The sequence below is a fragment of the Pistacia vera genome, unplaced genomic scaffold (assembly GCF_008641045.1).
Source record: "Pistacia vera cultivar Batoury unplaced genomic scaffold, PisVer_v2 Contig490, whole genome shotgun sequence".
NCBI classification, from domain to species: domain Eukaryota; kingdom Viridiplantae; phylum Streptophyta; class Magnoliopsida; order Sapindales; family Anacardiaceae; genus Pistacia; species Pistacia vera.
Genome location: NW_022196324.1, coordinates 146,841 through 158,924, shown reverse-complemented (window position 1 = coordinate 158,924; position 12,084 = coordinate 146,841). Strand labels below are relative to the sequence as shown.

Here is a 12,084-nt window from a genome sequence, read left to right as displayed (position 1 = left end):
AGGCTCTCATTTTTCACAAAACCTCAACTCCTAAGGACTCACAGTCCTATTAGGACTCAAAGATCCTACAATTGCTATTTAAACAAAAGGCCAACCCTCCCACATGCACGAAACATCACACCTTCTAACCCCGTAGTTCTCACTCTTGAGAACTTTGCATCGCAGCCGTAGTTATAATCTCCGACTAGACCTCTGGTAACCTTCTCTTTCCTTAACCCTCACTAAATTAGCTTCACTCAGCCTTGCTGAGTTGAGCGTCGGAGTGCTTATGACAATCACCACCCTGGTATTTTCCGTTCGCTTCACACTTGTTTCCTCGCGTGTGCAGGTGCAGCGGATTGCTGATGGCCTCAACCTCACGGGATCAGACCCTATTTCTATAAAGGTAGATTTTTTGCTTCTACAACCTTCACAATGTAAACAAATTGATAATTGAAAAGATAAAATAGCTAAAAAGAATATTGAAATATACTTACAGTCTTTATATATATATATATATATATATAACAAAAAAAATACAAAAAAAATCCTACTCTTAAAAAAAATTATGAAAAGAAAATTACATGTAAGATTAGTTGTACCTTTAAATATAAATTAGTTTGTGTTGATTTAGTAAAGATATAGATTTATTTCATTTTCCCTTTTGAAATCACTTAGTATGAAATTCATTTGTTTTGTTCATAAAGTCTTAAATACCCCTATCAAGGTTTTATTATTATTTTATCTTTGTAAGAGTGTTTGATATTTTTAAGTGGATTTTTGATATATTTTAGGGGGATTTTTATAATTACAGGGTGGTTTTCAATACTTTCTTAATGAAGATGATGATTTTTATACTAAGCGATCCCATGTGGAGAAAATAAAAGAAACCCATAAAAATATTGGATATTGATATTACCTGCGGGGAGTAATTTAAAAAACAGTAATACTACACTCACAAATCTTTCTTATTAATTTTCTTTTACAAATGCGATGTGTCAGTTCGTGATTAGTCAGTTCGTAATAGGTCTTGCTACCCAAATGCAAGTTGACCAATTGCGAACTGTCACATCAACGTTTGTGAAAAGTGTTTGTTAATTTATCTTTATTCTTTAAAAAATATATATATATATAAAAGTTATTTTATAATTTTAATTTTAAGGGTTCGTGTAAACCTTAAAAACTTGTTAGGGACAACCTAATAATAGTATAATATGGTTGTTATTTCTGATGGCAGTAGATGAGAGTGGTTTTTTTTTTTCAGAAATTAAGTTAGGACATTTAGTAACACCTTGATTTATTGTGTTTGTAGAGCCCACAGAAATATTTGATCAATTAGCCCAACTGCACTTCAACAATTGGGCCATTGATGCCTTTTCAATAGCAATTGAAATTGTAAAGAGCATTCTACTTTTTAAGATGCGTATATAATTGTATCATTGAAGTGATGTAGCACAATAGCATATTCTTCTCTCTACAAAATTCCAAATTCTATATAAAATTAACCACACATTTAATACATTATTTTATTTTGTAGCTTTAACTGCACGTTGTGACACACTGATTTTAAGCACATCTTCTTTTTAGTTAATTTCAGTTACTCAAAGATTTAAATCAACTCTTAGTTTATTATTCTCCTTCAAATCATAAAATATCTCAACATACATAGCTATCCATTTGGTAGTTGCAAACATCTGCATCAGATGGTTGGACAAAAAAGAAAGTGAAAGTGAAAGTGAAATGGCAGTGGGTCGGGGGTGGGATGGATGTGAAGGTTGGGTTCTGCACAACACGATTGGCCAAAAAGTTGAAATTGATAGGATATAGCTATTCCCTTTCCATCGTTTCCATTTTACATATGAATTTAAAGTATTTTCTGAAGGTTAATTACTTTTCATCCTCGTGCTTTCACTCAACTGAATCAAGGACAATGTTTTGAAATTTCAGTTGACGAGACATAATATTATTATCTCATCCATAATCTGGTGTACATAGACAATATTACCCTTTAAACCTACAATTCAATCAATGAAGACTTAAAACAATTTACCTTTAGGGGCTGTTTGGATCGGGGATATATAAGATAACGGGAGTAGTCTTTGTTTATTTTGCAAGATTTCGATGTTTGGTTTGCAAGTAATAAAATATTACGGTAATCTTTTATTGCAAATTGTGTTTACTGTTGGTAATGTGGGGGGTAATCTTATTAGCTTGTTATGGGGTGTTATTAAAATATTACCGGGATAATATGATTTTTCTACCCATTTTGCCCTTACTTAAAAACCATTTCGGACACAATTATCCTTAAATGTCTACCAAATAACAATTATCCAACCCCCTACATTTGAGAAATTAACTAAAACACCTCAATCACAAAAAAGTTTAAAAGTTAACAAAATACTCATAGCCACCCATGACCATCGCCAGCTGCCAGCGTTAATCAACGTAATGGTGCATGATCAACGGGATCTTGCCGGTCGTGCGCCGGTAAAGCCTTTTCAGGCCATGGATCATAGATCCATGACCGGAAACAGCCAAATCTAGTAGCGTTTCTATGGCCATTTCACGACTAGATCTGTGGCCCTTTTTCGGCCATGGATTTGTGTCCATAGCCATTTACAGCTTTGCCGGCACACGACTGGCCATATACAACCACTCATGCTCCATTTCGTCGGTCGACGGCGGCCGGCGGTGGTGGCTGACTGTCAGCAGTGGCTTGGGGTAGGTGGGGGTGATTTTGCTACAAATTAAAGTTTTATATGGTTAGGGTGTTTTAGCAAAATTTCAAATTTAGGGGGTTAAAAGAATTATTCAAAAAAATAATAATAAAAAATAGTATTATATTAATATTTAAAAAAGAGGGTAATTTAGTAATCTATATAATATACTCATCTATTTATCCTCCTAACCAAACATATTATTCATCAATTTATTCGAACCAACCAAACACATTTTCTAAATATTCTCAATAATCTTAAAGTTGATATTTCTTTCCGTTAATATAAAATACCCCTATAATAAAACATTATATGATTCAAACGCCCTCTTAAAGTCTTACCAATATGATTATCTTTGAAGAGTTTACTGCTTTTGTTTGATTTTCTGTCATGGGTTTTTTTTGTAGGATAGAGGAAAGGAAAAGAGTGAAAAAATATGTGTGCGTTCTTTGATGGGTTTTCTGTGTTGAGCTTTAAATTTTGAGGATGTTTGGGTTTCTTTAATGGTAGTATTTTTGCCAAAGAATAATACTATGCTTACTCACCATCTTACTAACCATCTTACTATCCTTTATAAATATAACGCATAGTACGGGTACCATACACATAGTACGGGTACCATGTGTAATTTTAACAAAAGTAGTAAGACGGTTAGTACAACTCGTGAATAAGCATAGTATTTTTCTTTGCCAAAAACTGGAGTTTTATGGATTTTTGAGTTTGATTTTGTTGTATTTGTTGGGTTTTGGTGGTTTGATTGATTCTTTGCTAACCTTCTGTAAATTTACCCTAACGTCTGTTAAATCCTAGGACTAAAATTATAGTATTTAAAAAAACTGTCCTTGACTTAATTGACTGGAACCACAAAGGACGAAAAAGTATTTAGCTCATATAGCAAATGAGAAGTGGACACGAGCAAGGAAAAGCGTGAGCGAAACATTAATGTTCGTTTTCACAAGTTAAGAGGCAAGGAATGATAGGTCGACACGTTGTTGAGGTTCTGGGCATCGGTCTGCTCAAGATTGTGACTGCAATGCTTTTATCTTTAGGTCTTTTCTCGTTTTTCTTTTGGTTATCGTTTCTTGCGATACAGGCTTTGAGCAGTCACTTCAAACATACAGTCTATTCAATTTCATAATCACTAACAGTATTCTATTCTTTCCCAATAATAATCTTCATCGATATTCAATTGTTTTTAACCACACAACTCCTCTGTTCTTTTGTTCTATTTTGTTTGTTAGTTGAAGTCAAAGTTCAGACATGTGCTTGCTGACTCCCTGTCCCTCGATCTCATGGCCTTTATTATGATAACTTACTTATATTAATTAAATGATGACGTGTACCTTAATGAATAAAATTAAACAAAAAAATTAGCGTTTGAAACTTTGATTTACTCGTTGTACGGATATATAAAATGGGGTTTTTTACTGTTATTAAAACTTTGTTTTAACACTTGCTATGGCAATGCAAAGTTAACTAATCAAATTAATTAAATATCATTGTAATTAATTAGACTACTTTTGATTTTTGATACGTATACTTGATACATGATGATGATTTCAAATGTCATTTTGCTGAGAAGAAGAAGGCTATGCCTAACATGGCAACTTTATCGATGAAGGGCAATGTTGGAATCCAATCTCTGCCATTTCATTTCATCCCGACCCCTCCTCCACCTCCCTTCCCCATTCCTCTCTTTGTTGATTGTACTGTCTCTTTATTCTGATTAGTTGAAAGAAAAAACAAACGCTTTTGTTTTTTGTTTTTTTATCACCGAGAGTGTTTTTATCATTTTGTGTACACTTCAATTAAAGTCTTAGGATCTTGAAATTGTCGGTTGGCTAAGAACCCCAATAGTCATCCCTAGGAGCGGACCCAGCCCCTCACATTTAAAAAAAAAATTATTTATAGAGACTTATAAAAAATTCTATTAATATATATATACACATAGGCTTATCTTCATATTTAAAAATTAAAAAAAGAAATATTATACATATATTAAATTCATAAAAAGCTTGTTATTAATATACATATTACACGCTTATATCATATTAAAAGTTTAAAACTCTCTCCACTCTTTTTTACGTGCATCTGTTTTTTATGATTTTATCCCTAAAATTTTTTATTCTCTCATCAAGGTGTCACAATTAGCTTTGTTTTCTGTTTTCTGAATTTTAGGTATGTGTATTGCTCATTTCATTTTAGTTTATTTTAGGGTTGAATCATGCTTATTTTTTGGAGGATTTTTATTCTTTTGATGAAAAAGGTATGAATTTTGTGAGTTTGTTTTGTGTTTTATGTTTAAAAATGTTTCTGCTTTCCCAAATTAAATCTTAACTATATTTTACTAAACGTTATTCTTTACCCTTCACCCGCCATTTTCCTACATTTCAAACGTCACCATTTAGCTGCTCAAAATTGTTAAAGAAGTTGGAGTTATTATCTATGTTTATACTGAGAAAATTTTCATTTTTTTTATTACTTCATATTAAAAGTCAAGAAAATATAGACTTAATTTAAGTTTTGGTTGACTTTAGCTTAGGCTAAGTCTGATTAAAGTTATGAAAATTTATATTATAATCTTTGAAAGAAAAAAAAAAATAAAAAATAAAAAGAGAAATAAGAAATTTATGTAGAGCATTTTCGGTGGATTGTGATTGTTGTAAACTCTTTTAATTATATTGGATTTAAGTGGATCGTTAGATTCCCATAATCTGTTGCTCTCTTTAATTAAAGAGATTTTTCCACGTAAAAATTTTCCTGTGTTTTCTCGTGAATTGAATATTATTTTCAACACAATTTGTTCAAGGTTTTGCTTCTCATAGATTTATTCAAGTGGTAAAGTATTGTGTTGCTGCATTATTTTCTTTCAGATTATTAATATTATATTATTTCCTTTGCTTAAGGTTAGGTGATTTTTTAAAATTTTTCACTAGTTGTTTGACAAACAATGGCGGAGCCACGGAAACCCCCCCGGGCAAAAATCCTAGGTCCGCCATTGGTCATCCCTATTAATGTCTGGAGGACTCGAACTTAAGAGCTCATGGAACCTCCTTTTGCTTTTTCACCATTAATTTTTAAACAAACTTAGGAAAGAATTGAAATGTTCTTATACATGGAGAGCTTTATCCAATTATTTAAGATTAAACCCACTTGAACTTCACCATGAAGGTATGGAAATATAATGTTATTACAGGGGTAGTATAGCCAACCTAAGAAAAATAATAGTATTGAGGTGGCATGTGGTATGGACAGGTAAAAATCTTAAACTCATGAATGCTAAGATTGTCTAATGAAATGCAGCGATTTTATTAGGGAAAAAGAAAAAAGGACAGAGTAAAAAGTAAAACAAAAAATAAAAAAGATAAGTGATGATGAGTTAGTAGTAATAGGAGTATCTGAAACGCACGAAGGAGAGAGACACAACGAAGCACAAATGAAATTCCCCCCACTCACTTTAACTTATCTCCCTTAACTGTCTCTTTTTCTCTTTCTTTCTTTATAAACTTATATTTAGTACTTTCTCTCTTCAGAAACAGAATAGCTTCTTTGCCCTAACCAAGAAGCTGAAAAAAAAAAATATATTAAAAAAAGAAGATCAAATCCTTCTTTTTTGGTTGTTACAATTGATTTATAAATTAAAAAAAAAACAAGTAACTGATAAAATAGTAGTGATGGGGAGGGGAAGAGTGGAGCTGAGAAGGATAGAGAACAAGATAAATCGGCAGGTGACTTTTGCAAAGAGAAGAAATGGATTGTTAAAGAAGGCTTATGAGCTCTCAGTTTTATGTGAAGCTGAGGTTGCTCTTATCATCTTCTCTAGCCGTGGCAAACTCTATGAGTTCTCAAGCATTTCCAAGTACGTTCTTTCTTTGTATACATCTTATTTTGCTATAGATTTTCGTGTAGATTTGTTGATTGTTAACGTTATTATCACTGTGTTTTTTTTCTTTTTCTTGGTGATGTGGCTACTTTGATTTGGTTGATGAATTAGAATTAGTTAATATGTTCATTTTTTTTATTTTTTTATTTTTTATTAATATGGTGCAGTTTCTGGTCTTTGATCGGAAGAAAATTAACAGTCTCTTCTCTCTTGTATTACTTGTTTAGATTTTGATGTGGGATTTTTATGTTTTCTGAGATCTGACCTTTTATATATATATATATATTTAATTTTAATAATATATATTATATATTTATATAATATATATTATATATTCATTTTATTTTTTCTATTAGGGGAACGTGATGTCTTCTTTGTCTTGGACAGAATAAATTGTCTAAATTAGAATTTCCAGTGGCTCATTCAAAGTATGCCATTTTATTTTAAAATGGTAAATATCCAAAGAAAGCCATTCCAGAGTTTACGTACTTGATGATCAATGTCTATTCACTATATAAAAATTTACAAATTAAAGTTATCAACTTTTACTTACTTCTCTTTGATTTTGATTTTAGAAGTGCTGAGGAGATTATAGCTTTCTCTGTGGAAGAGTATTTCACCTCATTGGCTCAAAAGCTTCAAACTCTGTTACCTATACCCGCTTCAATTGATGATAAAATACCAAGTAATTTGATCAATATTTAACTGGAATGCATTTAGACCATATACTAGTGCAGGATTTTACTGGCAAAAATCTAATGTCAAAGAAGATTATGTTAATCATCAATTAAAAGTAGTAAAGGAAACAGATTGCATTAAGAATTTACAAGGTTGCATTAAGAATTTAAATCTCCCTTTCAATATTTATGCCTTTTTTCTTTTGTTAATTTTCATTGTTTTTCGTTTTCCTTTCCTGTCTTTTTGTCTTCCTGAACCAAAAACCATGTTCAGTAAATTTATTTATTTTTTTCATTGGATCTGGTGATCACTGAGGAATTGAAATCGGCATGCATGAATCAAAGCTCTTCATTTTTCGTAATCGTAGAGTATTAAGACTTAGAAATTTTCCGGTTTAAGTCTCGGTTTTCAAAGGTTCTTCTAAGCATCTAAAATCACTTCAATGGTGCTATAAAATTACCAAAATTTGTGGTTCATTGTGTGTATTATGTCATTAGTTCATTTGAATTCATTCATAGTTTAACAAGTGAAACCCTATTATAGTAAAAATTTAAAATCAATTTTTTAATGTATTTTAAATTGGAAATAAAAGGAAAATTATGTACACAAAGTATATATATATATAACCTATTTAATAATAATCAATGTTCAAATATATATATATACAATTCAAATAACTAACTATCTAGGTTAAGTTATGCTTTTATGGTTTACTGTTTTAGAAATTAGAAATAAATTTAAATGATTTGTTTTTTGGTTCTTAATATTAAAATTAAGTATATTAATAGTCGGGTGCAGGTGCAATATTTTCCAGAGAGATTAGGGCATGATACCCGTAATGTAGAATTCTTAAATAGATAAAAGTTCAAGTAATGAGGTGGCAGATGGGATTGTTGTGGTGTTCGTCTTGAGTTTAAGAATCTGAGAAACATTATATATATAAAATAAATTGCATAATGCGTTGCATAATTATGTACATGTTATTATGAACGTGTACTAACACAGTCATGCATTGTCTTGTAGCTTTATTTGAACTTTCTTCAGCTGACAAAATCTTAACGCATAACGTCTGTTGGCTTCAGTCCATATACCATAATTCCCAAACTGAGACAAGTTAAAAGAAAGAAAAGAAACACACACACACACATATATATATCAATCCAAATGTTCAGTGGGACTTCGCACTTGTATATTTGCTTTTGAGTTTCATAAAAGCATCCTTCATCCAAATGTCTAACACTATATCATCAAGTTTACTAGAATACGTCGCATTGTACCATTAAATTGTTCTGTTTCCTTGCTGAACCCTTTGGACACTTCATATTCGTGTGTCAAAGATTCTAGGTGAAAAAAACGAAAGTAAAGTGAATGAAAGAATCTGGTTCCATGAATCTTAGATTACATGCATTTGTGTAACTTGTTCACAGCAAATCCTTACAATTGTACTGATTAATTTATAAACTAGCACATGCAAGAGGATCAACGAAAGCATCTTTTACTTTAAAGGCTTGAAAACTTATAAAACTAAACATTACGTGATTGTCATATTGCATTATCATACCATAAGTTTGCTTTTATACCTATTATAAGTACCTGAGCTTATATCACTTCTATGCTTTTATCTCGATCTGACCATTACATTTACGTAAACTTGCATGCTTTACTCAAAGTGCATCACAGTTGCTTATTTGAATGGGACTAAAGCTTATAAACCAAGCCTAGGCCTCACCTGGTGGTTTGTCATATCACACCATCGGATCGTAAACCCGTTTTGATAACAGTTATATATGTTTGAGGTCAATCCACCAAACCAAGGCTTATAAACAAAGTCTAAAACTCAGTATAACCATTAGGTTTGCAATAGCTATTCTTCATCCAAAATAGGTTGCATAGCTGCTAGGAACAATGCTTATAAACTATGCTAGAACTTGGTATGGCAATTAGGCTCACGATAGCGTATTTCACCTAAAATGGGTAGTACCATATCATCAATTCAACCTGAAAAGGCCAAATTGTACCATCAGCCTTTTTTTTTTTTTTTTAAGCTTTACACAATTTTTTTCCTTCATATAAGTCTATTTAGTTTATAGGATTTATGAATTTATGATATAAGATGTTAACAATTAAATTTAGATGTTTAATCTTGACGTGAGTGTATAGTCATTCTTCATGCAGTTTAATATAAAACTTTGTAGAGCTGAGCTGTAATGGATTTATTTTTAATATCAAGTCAACACTTCTTTACTATCGGATATCATAGCCATGAATTTGTGGAAATTTTTCAAGTTATAATAAATCTTATATGATATAATTAGTTGCACATATTGCTCAGAGAATAGAGAAAGTAATTGTCAAGTTTAAATTACGTATAAACTTGAGTTTTGGATTTAATGGAGTATGAAGTTATAACCAGCATTGTGTTTGGATATGAAGTATGTTTACAACGTAAATTGTCATCAAGTTGATGTTGTGTTTCTGGATTGATTGGAATATTGCATATTATTTCTTTTCATTGAGGTATGTTTAAGAATTAAGATGATTAACTGAGTACATTAACTACGCCCCAGCACAGTCAAATGGCACCCCAATGCTCATTTGTAAGTTGAACTATATGATATATGCTTTGACTCCAATCCAATCTTGAGTCCCCATTCCCTACCACACATCAAGCGGTGCCTTGGCCGAGAGGAGGTGCAATGCAACAGCACCTTTACTTAACGCGCCTCTTATAGGGCACCCCAGTGTAGACCAAGGGTAAATTTAACTTGATGTTTGAAGTCATTTTGGAACCTTTTTAGTTGGAGTGCCTGCTTTGATTAGAAGTGAAAATCTTTTCTGCTTAAGCTAACCCCAGTGAATGTTTTATTAATTAGATGCTTTTTTCACATAACTTGTTATCATTTTATTAAGAGCAAAATGCTGCCTTTCTAGTTAGATTTTGCATCCATGATAACTGCCCACTACTGATTTTATGTCTACATTAATTTCAGTGTTGCCAAGACAATTGACAAGTACGAAAAGTATAGTTTTGGAGCTCTGGAAGCAAACCAACCAGCTCACGATACTGAGGTAATTGAGTTAATGTCTAGTAGTACTGTTGAACACACTGTTTAGCAATGTATTGATGCATTGAATAGTTTCTTTTTTTAGTTTACTCTTAGTTCTACTTTTTGTAAAGCTTATTATATAACTAAGTGATCACTATGTCATATGATTATACTTTTTCTAAGAATCTCCTGCCATAATGAAAATTGACAAATTTTAGTGTATTTCATCACGCAGAGCAACTACCACGAATACTTACAGCTTAAATCAAAATATGAGCACCTACAACACTCACAGAGGTATTTCACTATGCTAAACATCCAGCAATTGTGCATATATATATATATATATACACACACACACACATTTAACACTTGGACGGCCTGCATTTTCTTTTCTGATTTATAGTATAATTATAAAGACTTAACTGGCTTTGTGTAGACAACTTCTTGGTGAAGATATAGGAGACTTGGGGATAGCAGAGCTTGAACGGCTTGAGCGGCAGCTGGACATTTCAGTGGGGCAAGTCAGGTCACTCAAGGTATCCTGATATTCGGTTGATGAGCTTGACATGTTATATTTTGATGTGGGTTGAGGTCATCAAATTTTCTATTGAACTTATGTTTAACTGAAGATGATTCAAGACAAACCCAGAATTTTAAAGCTCCCTCGTTCTTACTTTTATTGACTCGTGTTATTGCTTCTTTTACTCCTTGAAAAATAAGACTACATGCTATTTGAGATTTAACATGACACAAACGATCTTAAATGACCAATATGTAGACAGATTGTATTAAAGTATTAAACTAAAGTTCTTTACACTACTATTCATCGAATGCAGACCCAGTCCCAGCTTGATCGGCTTTCTGAACTCCAAAGGAAGGTATACATATGCTCATCAAAATTTTAATTTCTCTTATATACATACTTGTGTACATATAGATGAAAGTTATTGTCAACCGTAAACTGTCTTTCATTTTTCACTTGCGCAGGAAGAAATGTTAATGGAAACCAACGTTGTCTTAAAGAGGAAGGTAAGATGCTTGCTCAACTTCAACTTCTACTAACCCTCATCATCAATTATTTGTACATCCTAATCGGTTATCAAACGTTTACTCTCCACTTTTAATTCTCCCCCATATGATGAGCTCTTATTAGTTAAGGTGAATGTTGGACAGTTGGAAGAAATTGATGTAGCACTTAAATCATGGGAAACTGGCGAACAAAGCTTCACCTACAGCCATAAACCTGCTCAGTATGAGCCTTCTATCCATCCTTTACACGGCAATGGCACATTGCAGATGGGGTAATTTGTCTTTCATGTTAGCATCAAATAATGAATTTTTACTGATGACTGGGTTCTTAAATACCTTTTTTTTTTCGGTTTCAGTTGCAGTTCTGGTGGGGTTACACATGAGGGAACTGCGGCTACTTCACCCCAAGATGCGAATGGACTGATTCCAGAGTGGGTGCTTTGAGTTTGCAAGTAGTGTTGAAAAAATCAACAATTCTTAATGAAAGCAAATAATATAAGAGAATAAGTATCTGTCAACCTCGACTGTTGTTACGAAAGAATGATAATTGGCAGTTGCTGAAGAACCTTCTGTAATAAAGGGTATGTAAATGCAATTTATATTAATACTTAAAACAACCAATATGCTTCTTGTTCTTGTAGTCTACATATATACCTATGTAATTACTGTTATCTTTGAATAACAACTCTTTATAATAGAGTGGTATGTGATGTGTGTATTGAACCAATATTGGATTTTGAGGGGAGTT

General features: G+C 32.2%; 1 protein-coding gene across 1 annotated transcript; it reads left to right on the top strand.

Moving 5' to 3' along the window:
- Positions 1 to 6,278: 6,278 nt before the first annotated feature.
- Positions 6,279 to 12,084, top strand: LOC116104995 (agamous-like MADS-box protein MADS2). The gene is made up of 8 exons (XM_031391420.1): positions 6,279 to 6,555; positions 10,248 to 10,326; positions 10,540 to 10,601; positions 10,744 to 10,843; positions 11,144 to 11,185; positions 11,295 to 11,336; positions 11,481 to 11,608; positions 11,693 to 12,084. The coding sequence occupies exons 1-8, from the start codon at positions 6,371 to 6,373 to the stop codon at positions 11,778 to 11,780; spliced, it is 726 nt and encodes a 241-aa protein (XP_031247280.1). The 5' UTR covers positions 6,279 to 6,370; the 3' UTR covers positions 11,781 to 12,084.